A 15,711-nucleotide genomic window follows, 5' to 3' on the forward strand; every position below is an offset into this window, starting at 1 on the left:
CCAGCTGGGTGCTTTGAACCTCTGATCTTTCGAAGTTGATCTTGGGGCGAGTCTCGTCCTGCCCCGAGCGGAGCATCAGCACAGATAACCTCCTCCTGACTGATCCCAGTGCCGGGGACAATGCAGGGAGAGGGACACTCGCGCCGTAGTCAAGAAGATCTTTCAGACACAACCCTCACAGACGAGGGCCGAGCCAATCTCTTAACAACTTGATTCAATCAATCAGCATCTTAATCGATTTAAAATCCCCACGCGTTTCAAAATCTCTATCCACTTAGTGTCTCCAGATCCGCGTCAATCCCGTCGGGCTGCGTCTCTGCAGCAGCTGGGCCATGCCAGCCCCGAAAAGTGACCACAATGACCACAGTGGCGGCCGTTAACGAGCTCATTAGCTGAAGAGAAGCAGCTACAATGCAAACTGGCTGCCCTGGAAAAGACTAATGAATAAATAAAAACAGATTAAAGGTTTTAAATGGTGTCCATGTAGCAGTTTTCCATTTCTTTGATGAAACTGGAAACAGATTCAAAACTGAGATTTACAGGGTTTTATTTATTTGCGTTTTATTGTTTATTTTCTTTATTGCATCTGATGGTTCAATCAGCTGGACCATCTTTACAAAATACGCCAATTCCTGAATACACATGAATAATACAATACATCTTCTATACAGTCGAAACACACACACACACACAGATAAATATATATGTTTAAGGCCACTGGGAACAGCCCAATAGGGGATAAAGCCATCAGTAACACAGCAGTCAGAGAAGAGACTTTTTAAACCGCAGTGCTGAGATGAATACAAGCCCAGCCTCCCTGAATATTGCTGATAATAAAGTTGTAATTCTCCTTATGCTCTTCAGTTAAAATATTATTAATAATAATAATAATAATAATAATAATAAAGCTCAGAATGCAGCAAAGATTTTTAAGGTTCACCCAAGAGGCAAAACGGTTCATTTGACCCCTGAGAGGCGCTGGCAGCAGCAGGTAAGTGGTTTCAGTACAGGACAGCAAAGTCCTCAGGGACAGAGGCTCTCTATGGCTACTTCATTAACACATGCTGGGTCCTGAGATACAACAGGAGGCCGTCAGCGCTTTAAGACAGATACTGTGAGCTGCGGCCAAGGACAGGGACAGGGACACAGGGAGACAGAAGGCTTTGTCGCAGATCCCAGCCCCGTTATACAGTCATCGTAGTGCAAATTAAGTATTTCTCGTGAGTGCAAGCTATTGGGCCCAGTGAGTAACCCAATAGTAATTTGCAGGCTGCTCTTCGGCCCCAGGGATTTGCACTGATCTCTCTATAGGGGTCGCTCACCCATCATAGAGAAGACTGGGCAGCAGGCAAGAGAAGCTGGGTGAGATTTCAAAAACTCTGCTTCAACTTTTGCCAGCTGTTGGCCGATTGGACAGCAGCGTGACGACCTCAGATACTGTAGGAAATCTTCACAGGTGTTGGTACTACCAGCGCTGGTACTGAAGCCTGGCCGTGGCCTCAGCGCATCAGTTCAATTGCCGTTTACATATGTGCGATGTAAACAGGAAGCTTAATGCCTTGAGAAACTGATTATGATATGGTATCGAATGATATGATATTGAATTACAACATGCATGTTACAAGTCAAGCACCATAAGAGCAGAAAAACACTTGTTTTTTGGTTCCCCCCCACCCTACGAAACATACGAGGCACAACACAGACATTATATCCCTTTTCAAACTAGATGAAAGCACTAGAACAGAAAATATTGTAATATAGAAAAAGTAAAGAAAACAAACTATAAATATATATAAATAACAATTGGAACTTGTTACCAAAATAGTTTCCTTTCTGTTCGAAATCTACGCACAGCAGGGAACAGAGACGTAGTGGTCGGCAGCAAAGAGTCGGCTAGTGAGGCATTATAGTTGGTTCGACCGGGGTGGTCCAACCGGGGTGCGGCTCAGCGGGGGGTGCAGTCGCTCACTTCATGTGCCACAAGACAGGATAGTCTGGAGCAAGTCTGACAAGCAGGAAAACCAGGACAGCTTGGCCCCTGAGCGACAGGCAGCTTCTTTCATCCCAGACGGGCACAGACCGGTAACAGGGTAGGGGCACCCAAAGAACGAGGCCTACTGCAGTGGACAGGCACGCCCCCATTCCCACCGCTGGAGCGCCAGGCTTGCCCTGCACCGAGATGTCAGGAAAGGAAAGTCTTGAGTCCATTCCAGCTTTCAAGGGTTCCCCTTCTGTGACCGCCACAGCGCAGGGGGTGTCCAGCCAGCGTGTCCTGAACACTGGTGCCCCTCAGGCCAGCTGGCCGAGGCTGGGATCCGCAGTAGAGGGGAATAGGGTGACGATTCTGAGCGAAGCTTGCAGCATGCTGGGTAGGGGTCAACCAGGGATAGACCAGGGAGGAAGACTGGCTATGAGGCCCCTCTCTCTCTCAATTCACTTCACAAACAGAATTGCAGTGTTGCCAAAGCAATCACAAGGTTATATACAATAAATATATTTTATCTTTCTCTCTCTGGATAGTTTTCCAGGGGCCCACAGTCAGTCCCTTTCCCCATTCCCCCCAGTCTACTTATCCATGGTGTGGCGCCTCAGTGTCCTGCGGAACCTCCGGGCCGTCGGTCATGTCCTGGCTGGGGCGCCCCTTCAGGAACCGCAGGATTTTCTCGATGGTGGCCTCCTGGTACTCATGGGACCACCTAGAGGGAGAGAGAGAGGGGGGGGGGTGCAGATTTGTGATCTGTAATTGGTTTACCTGCCTGTAACATGCTTTGAGAAACCAGTCTTAAGGGTGCAATACAAAATAAAGTTTTACGATTATTATTATTATAACGGAGAGAGAGAAGACATTCATACAGAAGTACACAAGATCCCATTCGATCGTGACACGACAATCCCTGCCAGAGCCCTGCCCCCTCGGCCCAGCACTCACTTGATCCCATTGAAGTTGAGGATGGCGCTCATGTCGTCGGGCAGAGAGCTGGGCTCCGGCCATTCGAAGTGATCGGTGACCGGGACGATGTTCTTCTGGCCCTTCAGCGCCGTGACAATCTCCTGAGAGAATAGAGAGCCGTGAGAGGTAACAAAGGGCGAGCGTGTACGTGTGTGTGTGTGTGTAAATGCCCTCCTGAGTCGCCTGGGACCTCTGACCTTGTGCACCCAGTCCTTCATGGCATGGTCACCCATGCAGTTGTCCAGCGCGTTGGCAGACAGGACCAGGATGAAGTTGCGCGCCCTCTGAACGCTCTGGATGAGCTTCTCCTCGAACCTCCCTGCCTCCAGCTTCTCCACGTCAATGAACACACTGAAGCCCCTGACCTGCAGGTGCACCTTGAGCAAGCTGTGGGAAAATGGGCACACAGAGACAGATACAATATAAATATGTCTGTTGATACCTGTTAAATTCTTAAATGTACAATTCCTGTGTTCGTTCCTCTTCAGTGCTGTTGCTCCTGTACGTTAATAGTGTGTCCGATGTAACCTAGTCGTGCCAATGAAGCTTTTTACTTGAATTTGGCAGTCCTGCCCTGGTACTTAAGCACCACACACACATCACCTGGCCAGCTGGGAGCCGGTGGTCCGACGGTAGCTGATGAAGACGTCGGGTCCCGGGTGCTGGGTGGGGCTGTCGCAGAGCTGGGACGGACGCTGAGCGCCTGCAGGGGAACACGAGGGAGTGAGCGAGACAGCCAGGGCGCCCAGGTCAATTCAAGATATGCCACACACCCACTGGAGAACAACTGCGAGCGCCATGCACCCCCACTCGGCAGAGGCACCTCTCAAAGGTCACAACCCTCCCCTGTAGTACACAATGCCCCAGAATGCACTAGTGCAGAATCAGTTACAGCCACTACTGGTGCACAGCTGGTCGACAAACGCACGTATTGGTTAAAGAAGCACATGTTTGCCGACCTGCCCACCTGAGCCAGCTGTATGGTAATGCTTTTCAAGAATTAATTAAAAAAAAAAAAAAAAGCTAAATTCTCTCCCAGCGAAAGAGCACCTGACACCGATCAAAGTGAATCAAACTGCGATGATGAATTAAAACCAGTGAACCCTGGGGGCAGCGCGTGTGCCGACAGGCCGGGCTGAATCACTGCTGTCAACCCGCTCGACCGTCAGTCAGGCTGTGGGGTGCGATCGGGTTAATGCAGCGGGATCAGTGCAGTGTGCCAGGCCCGGTCCTCAGGGGACGGTTTCTGGAATCTGTTCCAAATGCACTTTGCAGGATTTAATCAAGCCCATAACCAAACCAGCTCCCTGAATTAATAGTTATAAAGGCTGTTAAGAGGAGTTAAAATCGGCTGTAAAAGCTGTAGAGGTGCCGGTGAAACTGAATTTGTATTTTATCGTCATCATTATTACATTCACTACAGAAACCGGTCGAATTAAGCCACCCAGAGCTCAACGGGTTCAAAGCCCAGGGCTCAGTTTATCAGACCACTCTGGAGAGCAGCGATCTGGGTTTCTAATCCCATCCTTTGTGACCCATTTTACTGAATTACTTGAATTATTAAGCTACCTTTCGCTGCTGCCAGTATCCTACTGCGATGGATGCCATTGTCCAGGTGGCAGTCAGCCTGGAGCTGCTGGTCGGTGAGTTGTGCCAGGCCCTTCCGGTCCACGCCACACTGCACCAGGCTGTAGGTGTACTGCCGGAACCGCGGGTCCACCACCCCCAGCCAGTCCGCCAGGTTACTGGGGTCGCAGGTGGAGTAGTGGGCGTAGGTCTTCAGCACCCGGAGCTCCCGAAGGAACCTGGAGGTCAGGGTCCGACCAGACGTGGAGAGAGAGAGAGGGAAGGACAGAGGGACAGAAAGAGAGGGCAGGACAGAGGGAGGGACACAGAGAGGGAGGGAGGGTTAGAGGCAGAGAGAGAGGGAAGGAGGGACAGAGAGATGGAGGAACAGGGAGAGTAAGACAAAACAGCTGGAACCTCGCATTTCTTCACGTATTCATAGAAAAAACAAACGTGCGCTACATGTCCAGTCTGAGGACAATCTTCCCACAGATCCACCAACGGGACCTCCAGCTGCACAGCACTCTGGGTATTTCGGCCCCGGAGCACTCGAGGGCCAGCCACCTGCCCTCACCTCTTCCTGGTGAGCCCGGAGGTCATGCCCAAGTCGTTCTGTAGGTCCAGGTCGGTGATGTTCAGAAGCAGGTCCCCATCCACATGCAGCTCCTGAGAGACAAGAGAGAGACTGAGCCCCACTGAGCCATTTCCCTCGCAGGAAGAGTGAATTCTCTTTAGAGATGCAGATACAGTGTAAATGGTATTATTGTAATTAGATAAGATTTTGCATTACAATTAAGTTCCATGATTAAATTAGGGTTACATTTTCAGGTTAGGGTTCGAGTCCCCGCTGTGGGGTCAGGTGGATGGGGCGCCCCCTGCCTGCCGCACCTGGAAGCGCTCGGCACAGCTGGAGAACCCAATCTGCTGCAGCCAGTTCTGCACCTCGCAGGCCTTCCAGTTGGGCACAGAGGGCAGGATGCGCCGCGGCACATCCTCGCCCATCATGAGTAGCGCCCGCTTGGCCAGGGAGCAGGTGGTGCCGTTGCTGGAGTACATGACAATGCGCTTCAGACTCTGCACCGCGCCGATCTGCTGGAAGATCTGTGAGAGAAGAGAGAGAGAGGGTTATGGAGATGGACAGGGCAGCCAGAGACCAGATTCATCGCAAGGTTTTCTGACCAAATGCATCTTTCTGCCTTTACGTGGTAGTAGTGCGCAATTCAGAACCAAGACACCGTGAACTCAGTCTGGGGCGGGTGGGAGACACTGAGATGTTGGGTGTCTGCTTTCCTGGTTTCTATAAATCGATCCCTTTACATTAACCTCACGAGGGTTTATACACTATTGCGGAGGACCTCGACGGACCCTCCATCGCTCACACGTGCGGCGGCCCCAGCCCTACCTTGGTGTTGCGCTGGCGGGACTTGATGCTGGTCTCCACACACAGGTAGAACGCGGCAATGCACTTGCCCTCGAGCCGTGGCCCGTCCAGCAGGGGCAGGAGGTGCTGCAGGTCAGCAGCGGTGCGGCCCTGTGTGTTGTCAGCGCTGTCCAGCAGGCTGCGGGCGAACTCCTCGGGGTCCAGTGAGGCGATGAAGGGCTCCACCAGCTCCAGGGTCCCCGAGCGCACCACCTCCGCCTCGATCTCCCGGTTGGCGGCCAGCACGGTCACCGCCAGGCAGGCGTGGAAGCGGATGAGCTCGTCCTCCTTGGAGAAGGCCAGGGGGAACAACCACTCGGCCGCCCGCTTCTCGATCATGAGCCGCTGGCAGGTGTGGCCTCCGTACATGGCACAGTTGGCCAGGGCCATGGCGCAGTGCCGCAGCACCGTGGGGTCCGTCCCCCGGCACCAGAACAACAGGGCGTCCAGGGCGCTGTTGTGGATGAGCAGGGCGCACGTCTCCTCCGTGTGCTTGAACATGTGCTCCAGGATGCCCGACACACTGCGGGCCAGCTGGGCGTCCTCCTGCTCCCGGGTCAGGTTCAGGATCACGCCCAGGCCCATCCGTGCCACGTAGTCCCTGCAGTGGCACAGGACGCGTATCAGCTGAGACCACACACACACGCACACACCACGTGTGCCCTCTGAAAAACTGCTAGCTACAAAAGTGTCAGGATGTAGCAGAGTGTGTTTCTCTGTCCTGCACTTCTCACTGTGGCAGGAAAAGAGCAAGTATGGGAGGTGCTCAAGCGTCAGTTTCTATAATCCTGGCAGAGGACCGTTAGTTGGTCGCTCACACTGTTGTGGAACACAGGGAGGACAGAGTGAGACCTTAGTGGACAGATCAACTTCCTAAAGGACCCAGAAGGCAAAGGTGCAGACTGTAGGTAATGCCTGCGACTCTAGAGACGCCTGCAGCAGACCACTACCAGCCCAGGCCACAGCAACCATTTTTATACTTTTGCGATGTCCTTTACTTCACCGCAGAAGGATATATTGAGGATGCAACCCCTGCCTCACTGTTTAAAAGCAAAACTGCACAAAACCTAACAGCAAAAACTGCCAACATAAACTGGGCAGGAAGTGCATCCGTTCCCATCAGATATCTTAGAAAACTAAAACTTCATATAACTGTGAATCTCAAAATATTTCCGTTGCAAAAACCCCACCATAAAAACACCTAAAATATTGTGATCAGAAACATGCTGGGTCTGCTGTTCTATAAGTATTAGAGCATTTGATTAAATCAAGGAGGATAAATTGTGCCAAAATTAAATAAATACATTATGAATGTCTATGTAGTGTATACAGAACATCTGTCTTTGGCTGTAAACGTGTCAGAGGTCTGGTGTTCCCAAAGCAGGCAAAGTCAGTACACTCTTAGAACTAGTGTGTTCAATTTAACATTGCGTGTGTGTTCAAAGATAATACAACTTTGTGTAAACATTCACCAAAGCACAACACAATAATATGTATTTTTAGTCTGTATGGGAAAAACACATTATGGTGTAAAAAAAAATATATATATATATATTTTGTGTTGTGCTTTGATGACTTTTAACAACGCTGTAATTTAACAAGGAGTGCAATTGACTAGCTGTCCCATCCCTTGCAGAATGAGATTGCCATCAGGGTGAAAAGACTGCCAAATTGTGAAACATATTGCAAAATAAATCTATTTATAAACGATGACTCCTCAAATGAATCTCCAGCCTATTCCTAGCGCAGTCAAGACCAATACCGAAAGCATTACAAATGTTGGCTCCCTAGAGAGAAAAATATATTTCTGCATGTTTCCCTGGGGTGTATTGTTATTATTGTATTTATTGATTAGCAGACGCCCTTGTCCAGGGTGACTTGCAAAATATAAGAGCAATACAACGTGCAATACAAAGTGCATTGTGTGTGTGTGTGTGTGTGTGTGTGTGTGTGAGAGAGAGAGAGAGAGAGAGAGAGAGAGAGTGAGTTAGTGCCTTAGCTGTGACCCTGCTGTACCTCATACTGGTGTCCTACCTGTTCTCCGACACCAGGATCTGCTCCAGCAGCTTGGCCGCCTCATACTTGGTCTCCAGCTCGGGGGTGTGCAGCAGTTTGAGCAGCGCTTCCAGGCCGCCCTCCAGGCGGATCTTGTTGCAGAGCTCTTCGGCCACATGCCGGCCGACCGCGGGCAGCACCCACGCTTCCTCCACCAGCTGGAAGATGGTGGCGATGGCCCCTCTGGACTCCCGGGGGTCGGCGTTGTTGCGGGACGACTTCAGGGTCTGGATGGCTTCCCGGAGCGGCGGCAGGGAGCTGTCCAGAGCCCTCTGCGCGTCCGCACTGACCCCGGGCGAAACAGCCTTGGGGTCCGGGCCGCTCTTCCGACTCTGGAGCCGGCTCACGTATTCGGGTACCGTGAGTCTGTCGGAACTGAACATGGAGAAAAGTTTGCAGAGCTTGTGCAGAGAAAGCAGCAGGGAGAGCATGGGCCGCCCGCACCTGCGCCGCGTCTGTGGCCCCTGGCTATTGATGGGAATGTCTCTATGGTCTTTGCAGATTGGTGTGCATGTGCAAAACAGGGCTAAGAAGCTCTAGTGTGATGCTTGGCTGTGCCGTCTGTCGTTTCTTTGTCCCTATGTGTTCATCAGCTGGCCCTTATTCCCCTGCAATGAGATGCAATGAGTGCCCGTGACTCACACCGGGGTCCGAATTAGATCTGCTCACGCGTCATTAGCCTACATACCATGACGTCATCACCGACCCGGCCGCCGTCCAGACACAACCAGCGCCTCCCAGAGCCAAAGAGAGACAGACACAAACAAAAGAACAGCGACTTACTCGGACTGCATCCCTTTTTTGGTGGTGGCTGTTGTTGTTAATCCGGATCTCAGTCAGGTGGCAGCTTCTGTCCTGCAATACTGACCACAGGGGGGGTGCCTGCGCTGAAACAAAAGCTCCTTCAGACGTCCATTACAGCTTCAGCACACCGACATGTTTTCGTGCTCAAATGCAAACTAAAGTCTTTGTCTCAGAGCGAGCAGATTTAAAGCGGAACTGCAGAACAGGAAATGATACGCCAAGTGCAATGCCGTACCAAAGGCTATTTTAGTTGCATACAGTACAACCACACTGAGCCTCTTTAGTGCCAGCCGCAACAGTGGTGTCCTGCAATGTCACCTTCCTCAGCGCCAGATCTTCATCGCACACAATCAGACAATCAACACAACTCTCGCTGCTTCCCAGTGATGGAGCTCAGCTGCCGTGTAGGAGACGCATAACATGGGGGGATATTCCGGTAAGATGCCACCCATCTTCTCCCAACGCGATGCTACTGGCTGGCTGACTGGACTCTCCCCCAGTAACACAGCAGTAGAGAACCCCCCTCATCCCCCCAGCGCTGCGCCTAGTGGAGAGAAAGGAGAATACAGTATCATCAGCACCACTTACATCCCTGTGCAGCACTTACTGGTGTTGACCAAAGAATATGGGCTCAGGGACAAGGGCAGACGGACACAAGCCGGATCCAGATGTTCCTAGTGATCCAGATGTTCATATATAAACACTCCCCTTCCAATCCAAAAGTCTGCGATCTGATCATACTGTGGAAAAAGCCCACACGACTCATTAAATCATAACTCTTGAAACATGTGAATACAAGCCAGATAAGGAAAATGCAAGTAATGTGTCACTCAAAACACGTCTGAATATCAATGACATTTATAATCATAATAGTAATAATAGCTAGAATTTAAAGTATTTGTTTTCACCACCACTCTACACTTTACTGTGTATTCACCACAGTGCAGCACACTTCATTTTACAGTGTTGTTACTGCAGTGCAGAACACCACACTACATGTATTAATGAGAACTATAATTATTATTAATCAATTCTTATTTTGGATGTTAAAGAGACTGTTGGGAAATAGTTTTTGTGCAAAGATATTGGGGTTGCGATACTGGGGTGGGTGTGTGTCCTTTATATATCGACTATAATCACTGGGATGATCCATGGTCCGTTATCAATCAGTCCCAGAGAGAGTACAAGGGTAGCTAGCCAGAAGTTTAATCATTAATAGATAATCGCTGCTCTATCCATATGAGGTTATGCCCCTGTAAAGATAATAGTTGTATCACAGCCTCAAGGGGAATTTTGTCCAAGATGCTGTGCTGTCAACACCCTCTAACCCAAGCCGGCCATTCCCCTCCCTGTGTGGACAACAGTGCGTGTGACCAGTAACAACACCAACAATTCAACAAACACACAACTACACTCAATACAGGCAAACTACAGAGGCGCTCCTAGTCATCACCGTTATACCATCCCTCCTGCTCACTGAAAACCATTAGGACAGCATTCTGTTATATGAGTACAACACAACTTCATTACTGCGAGACACAACACCCGCCAGCGACTAGCCGAGTGTGTGTCCGGACACCCATCCCTGTATGGTGAGCGGGTGAAGGGACGGCCGAGGAGTCTCCAGCTCTGGTTAACCATTAACCCCCCCAAAATGTGCAAAACAAGGCAAGGTAAACAGAGGGAGGTGAGTGATCTCGCAGCGCACGGATTGGCAGGACTCAGTCGCCTGTCTCTGAGGGTCCCATTCCTGTCTGCAGACCCTCAGAGACGAGACACCATGAAGCTGGCGGTGATCCTGCTTCTCACCGGGCTGGGCATTGCCCTGGCTGCGGAGGGTAAGACTGGCCTGGGCTGAGGATTGCAGCTGTGTGTGACTGTCTGTCTTAATTGTCTGTCTGTCTGTCTGCATGTCTGTCTGACTTGTCTGTCTGCCTCGATTGTCTGTCTGTCTGTCTCAATTGGGTCTGTCTGTGTTGAGTGTGACTGTCTGTCTGTCTCGAGCCTGTCTGTCTGTCTCTCTGGATTGTGCGTCTCTGTCTGTCTCTCTGGATTGTGTCTCTCTGTCTGTCTTGAGTGTGTCTGTCTGTCTGTCTCTCTGGATTGTGTCTGTCTGTCTTGAGTGTGACTGTCTGTCTGTCTCAATCCTGTCTGTCTCGATCCTGTCTGTCTGTCCGTGAGGGCAGAGAGCGTGAGGACCCCGGTCTCTCCCATCTGTTCCATACCCATCTCTCCCTGCAGACTCCTGCGATGGCCGCTGCGACAACGGCTTTGAATCCAGTAAGAAGTGTCAGTGCGACTCCATGTGCAAATACTACAAGAGCTGCTGCATCGACTACGACAGCGTCTGCAAGGTGAAAGGTAACCCACACTGCCCTCTCCTTCTCCCTGTAGGAGGTCATCATAATATTACAAATAATAATAATAAGAAGAAGAGAATCACAGGAAAACAATAATCTGTGGGACAGTGGTGCTTCTTTCTGAGAAACTGAATGCTACACACTACAATCTGAATTGATGTACAAACACAAACCACATTTTCCACCAGCTCTATAATAACAACGATAATAATAATTAAAATATTTATTTAGCATGGAACAGTCCACAAACAGCCAGTGAGGCAATTCATAGCAAACAATACCCACGGACACTGGTTCATGGAGATTTAAGAAATATGATGTGTATGAATCCACAGGAGCAGAGTGAATTAATAAGATGTTTATTATATAATGGTAATAAAGCAAAATAGAGAAACCATTGACGGAGATATGGAGATTGGTGCGGTTATTTATGGGTTGAGACCTCGAAAGCGAACCAAGAAAAGTCTATATATCGTAATAATTAGGAAGAATCAATGAATATGCATTAAATACTGATTAATATGCAAGACTAACAGGTTATATTGGCTACTGAATGATCAACAATACAGCTAATGAGTCAATATGTCAAACCCTCTGATACATTTCCACCTCGGCATTGCTGTGACCATATGGACGACTCTCAGACACAACAGGATGGTTCGTTATCAATACAGCCATGTTTACCTCATCCCTGAAAGTGTCCAGGCAGGGAAATCGGATGTTTTGAGAACTGAGTGTCTCTGTCGGCTGCAGACGTCTCAGACACAGACAGACAGAGAGCAGAGACACACAGCCCCGTATGAGCCTCCATTCACTAATTTAGTTCAATATAGTTGCTGATCAATACCAGGGATTCTTACAGAGATCTCACCTGAGTGTTTAAAACAGGCGTCTGAAAAGGGGGATTTGGGTGAACAGTGGTGGGTTTGGCTTGTCTGTTCCTGTAACTGTGGCGGGGGCTCTCTGTCGTGCCAGCAGCTCGCGGCGACGTCTTCAACTTCCCCGAGGACGATTATGACTACTACAGCAACAACGACACAGCCACCTCCACCGGCCCGCCTGTGTCCGGGGCCACCCTGAGGCCCAACAGCTTCAAACCCGGCCACACCGACACCCAGGACATCCACCCAACCCTCAGCACATCCCAGTCACCCGCACCCCCAACCATAGCCGGGCCCGCGGCACCCTCCAACTCCAGTGGCCCTCTGCCAGAGGCAGAAGCCTGCAGCGGGAAGTCTTTTGATGCCTTCATGCAGCTGAAGAACGGTTCCATCTTCGCATTCAGAGGTGAGAGGGTGGCCTCTAGTGTCCAATACTGGGCCTGTAGTGTTCAGAAATAGTGCTGTAGTGTTCAGTACTACAGTGTCCAATAACGTGACTGTTTTGACTGGGGGGACTCCAGGGGAGAATTTCTATGAGCTGGACGAGAAGGCGGTGAAGCCCGGATACCCCAAACTCATCAAGGATGTGTGGGGCATCGAGGGGCCCATCGATGCCGCCTTCACCCGCATCAACTGCCAGGGCAAGACCTACATCTTCAAGGTTCGTACAAATAGACAAAATATATATATATATATATATATATATACATGAATCGAGGAATTGATTTGTCTCACAGGGGGAGAGGGGGATGTCATCCTATTAACTGTTCCGGCAAAACCAAAGCTCTGAGTGGCGCTGATTCTGACACGATCACCAGCAGGCAGACTCACGTTGTGCCGGCGTTCTGTGAGGAGCGCCATGCAGCAGAGCAACTGCGTGATCCGGCTGCCTCCATTGCTCTGTTCCAGGGAAACCAGTACTGGCGTTTCGACGACACCGTCATGGACCCGGACTACCCGCGCGACATCTCCGTCGGCTTCACCAAAATCCCTGGCCACGTGGACGCAGCCTTCGCCCTCCCCGCCCCCGGCTACTACGGCAAGGAGAAGGTCTACTTCTTCAAAGGTAAGGAACGCCCCCCCTGGTGGCTGTGCAGGGGCCAGGGGTCAGGGTTTGCAGGTCTCGCCCACCCATGCCCTGACATCTCGCGTCTCCCTCTCTCTCCCCTGCAGGAGACCAGTACTACCAGTACGAGTTCAGGCACCAGCCGTCCCAGGAAGAGTGCAACAAGATAGCCGGCTCCACACAGTTCATCCGCTACACCGCGCTGTACAAGGACAGCTTCGAGGATCTGTTCAGCTTCCTCTTCCAAAGCAGTAAGAGAGGGTGGGGGGGCAGGAACGCTATGAGCGCTACTTCTTTCTACGGCGGTGAATGACTTGAATGAAGCTGCATTAGCTGGTTAGTTTTGTGTTCAGGTCAAGCTACCTATAGGAAGCCGAAATGAAGGTGACAAGAGAGATGACAGGAAGAGAAGGGACAGGAAAGACAAGAAGAGAGAGAGAGAATGCGAGAGAGAGAGGGCGAGCTGCCCACGCTGCCCACGCTGCCCACGCTGCCCACTGATTCCTGTCTTTGTCGCCCCTCCCCCCAGTGCACAGCGGTAGCACCGGGCCGCGCTCCATCAGAAGGGACTGGGTTGGGATCCAGGGCCCGGTGGATGCGGTGATGGCCGGGCGGCTCTACGTCTCCCCCAAGACGCCAGCAGCCGTCAGCAGGAAGCAGGGAAACAGGAGGCGTAATGGCAACAGAAGGAGGGCCGGGAGGAACAAGGGCCGCAGGCAGAGCCGATCCCTGTCCTGGGACATCTTGGACCTGGGCCTGGACCTGGGCCTGGGCTTTGACTATAACCCGGACAGGGACCACAAGCCAGGCCAGAACAGGTACAACGGCAACCGGCAGCAACAGCAGCAACAGCAGCAGCAGCAGCAGGGCGACTATTATGACTACAACTACGGCCTGAATCTCCCCGGCATCGACTCCACCAGCAAGTGCCAAGTGCCCATCCAGAACATCTACTTCTTCATCCAAGGTACTGGAGGAGGGGCGGCCCATTCCGCTTTTGTCTTTTGTTGTTGTTGTTGTGTTTTGTTTTTCATTATCGATGGTGATAGTAACGGTAACCGTAGGAAGTTACCAATTATAGTCTTGTAAAAGCCTGTCTGCACGAGTCTGCTTTGGACGGGGTCTCCTGGTGTGAGGACCAGACAACCCACCAGACCCGCCCAGTTCACTATTCCCTCCGCTCCTACTTCAATACCCCAACAGGTGTAACAGAGGATTTACCGTAGACCCCGTCCAAGTATTTCTAGATCATTCACGTGATTTAAAAAAAAAAGATTTATCTTCTTTTTGTTTGTTTCAGACAAATACTACCGCGTCAACCTACAGACAAAGAGAGTCGACTCTGCACATCCCCCGTACCCAAGATCCATTGCCAAATACTGGCTGGGCTGCCCGGAGAAAGACTTGGCGGAGAAAAAATGAGCGGCGGTGCATTCAGCATAACTGTAATCGCAGACATAACACAGTGGCAGGCGGATTACGGTGCAGAGGTGTAGCAATGCGCGGCTCTAGCATGTCTTTAAAGACATGGATTATTAAAAGTTTTTTTTTTTTGGAATTGGGTAATTAAACTGTTTCTGGACACTGTGTGCAGTCTGTGGTCGTTTTCTTCTTTTCCCCCGAAACACAGGACTAAATTAACCCATAGTCCATATTGTGAATCTATCACAGTGAGGACAGTTTTACTACAATATTAGTTATTACTGTTTGTTTTCCTGGCAAATATACAACACATTTATGGGACTTTAATCTTCACAATCGTAGCCAGGCAACACCAACTAACTTCCTAACAGTTTTTTCGTTCAGATGCCCTCACTGGATGTTGCCACAGTGCAGGTTCTCCCTAGTCACGTGACGAAGGTGCTGCATGTCAAGTGTTCCCAGGTCACCTGTAGACTTCCCTGCAAAACAAAATGCAAAGGCCTCAGGACGGGCTGGGGCTGAGCTACCTGGGGGCGATATACCCTGGAAAGATTGGTCAGTGTAACCAGTCAGCAGGCAAATAATGTCTAACCTGTCAGCAGAGGGTTTGGGACTCATAAGAGCTGTCAAATGGGCAGTTCTGCTTTCCTGCTCCTCTGTCTGTCTCTGTCCCACCCCAGTGCTCACCTCTCCTCCTTGTGCCCTTGGGCTGCCGGGGGGGGACCGGACCAGGTGGGGTTGGTAGGGGCGGCGCAGTGGGTACCACCGAGCCCGGGGATGTCTGTGGAAGGGCTCTGGCATCCTTCATGGTCTGAAAGCGGTCTGCGTGCCCCCTGTTCTCCCCCCGTCTCCTGGCAGAGAGATAGATCAGACTCAGGTCACCGAGGCACTCACTGGCTGCTCATAACACCCCCTAATACCTCCCCCCACTACACACATCAAACTGAACCTGTCCATTCAGCCAGACCTGCCCCATCCCCCACACACAACTGACTGAACCGTGTAACTGACGCATCATCACCCGCGTAAACACAAACATCATCTGCTGGGCAATAGCAGAGGGCCTGAAATAATGTCCAGGGGTGGAAGACACTTGCAGAAAAGGGGAGCGAATGAAAAGCTAAATGATTTAGTGTCAGAGGAAGCATTCACTTTTTCCCCTGAAGCTGGCTTTCATCTGCGCTGGG

General features: G+C 50.8%; 2 protein-coding genes across 4 annotated transcripts; one reads left to right on the plus strand and one right to left on the minus strand.

Annotated features, from left to right (window-relative positions):
• Positions 1-530: 530 nt before the first annotated feature.
• sarm1 (sterile alpha and TIR motif containing 1) lies at positions 531-9,305 on the minus strand. 2 transcript variants are annotated; one of them, XM_066695581.1, is made up of 10 exons: positions 8,775-9,305; positions 7,971-8,366; positions 5,919-6,537; positions 5,405-5,617; positions 5,091-5,182; positions 4,520-4,755; positions 3,554-3,653; positions 3,148-3,337; positions 2,930-3,051; positions 531-2,696 (listed from the first exon to the last, which is right to left on the minus strand). In XM_066695581.1, the coding sequence occupies exons 1-10, from the start codon at positions 8,783-8,785 to the stop codon at positions 2,570-2,572; spliced, it is 2,106 nt and encodes a 701-aa protein (XP_066551678.1). In that variant the 5' UTR covers positions 8,786-9,305; the 3' UTR covers positions 531-2,569. The 2 variants fall into 2 exon arrangements, with proteins under 2 accessions (XP_066551678.1, XP_066551677.1); XM_066695580.1 differs by having other exon boundaries at positions 7,971-9,305.
• A 1,177-nt stretch (positions 9,306-10,482) lies between these two features.
• vtna (vitronectin a) lies at positions 10,483-14,689 on the plus strand. Of its 2 annotated transcripts, none has more exons than XM_066695582.1 (8): positions 10,483-10,633; positions 11,037-11,156; positions 12,131-12,442; positions 12,558-12,697; positions 12,946-13,102; positions 13,210-13,353; positions 13,632-14,069; positions 14,403-14,689. In XM_066695582.1, exons 1-8 carry the CDS (start codon positions 10,576-10,578, stop codon positions 14,522-14,524), a joined length of 1,491 nt encoding a protein of 496 aa, XP_066551679.1. In that variant the 5' UTR covers positions 10,483-10,575; the 3' UTR covers positions 14,525-14,689. The 2 variants fall into 2 exon arrangements, with proteins under 2 accessions (XP_066551679.1, XP_066551680.1); XM_066695583.1 differs by having other exon boundaries at positions 10,484-10,633; positions 12,134-12,442.
• The last annotated feature ends 1,022 nt before the right edge of the window (positions 14,690-15,711 follow it).

The sequence above is a fragment of the Amia ocellicauda genome, chromosome 22 (assembly GCF_036373705.1).
Source record: "Amia ocellicauda isolate fAmiCal2 chromosome 22, fAmiCal2.hap1, whole genome shotgun sequence".
Classification (NCBI taxonomy): Eukaryota; Metazoa; Chordata; class Actinopteri; order Amiiformes; family Amiidae; genus Amia; species Amia ocellicauda.

Bases quoted from the DNA above. Each gene is read 5' to 3' on its own strand.
- sarm1 (XM_066695580.1), bottom strand. From the start codon at position 8,422: ATGCTCTCCCTGCTGCTTTCTCTGCACAAGCTCTGCAAACTTTTCTCC. The intron at 6,538-7,970 runs GTAGGACACCAG...GTGCCACTGCAG, and splicing joins ATCCTGGTGTCGGAGAACAG to GGACTACGTGGCACGGATGG. The intron at 3,654-4,519 runs GTAGCTTAATAA...GTTCCCCTGCAG, and splicing joins GATACTGGCAGCAGCGAAAG to GCGCTCAGCGTCCGTCCCAG.
- vtna (XM_066695582.1), top strand. From the start codon at position 10,576: ATGAAGCTGGCGGTGATCCTGCTTCTCACCGGGCTGGGCATTGCCCTG. The intron at 12,698-12,945 runs GTTCGTACAAAT...GCTCTGTTCCAG, and splicing joins GCAAGACCTACATCTTCAAG to GGAAACCAGTACTGGCGTTT. The intron at 14,070-14,402 runs GTACTGGAGGAG...TGTTTGTTTCAG, and splicing joins CATCTACTTCTTCATCCAAG to ACAAATACTACCGCGTCAAC.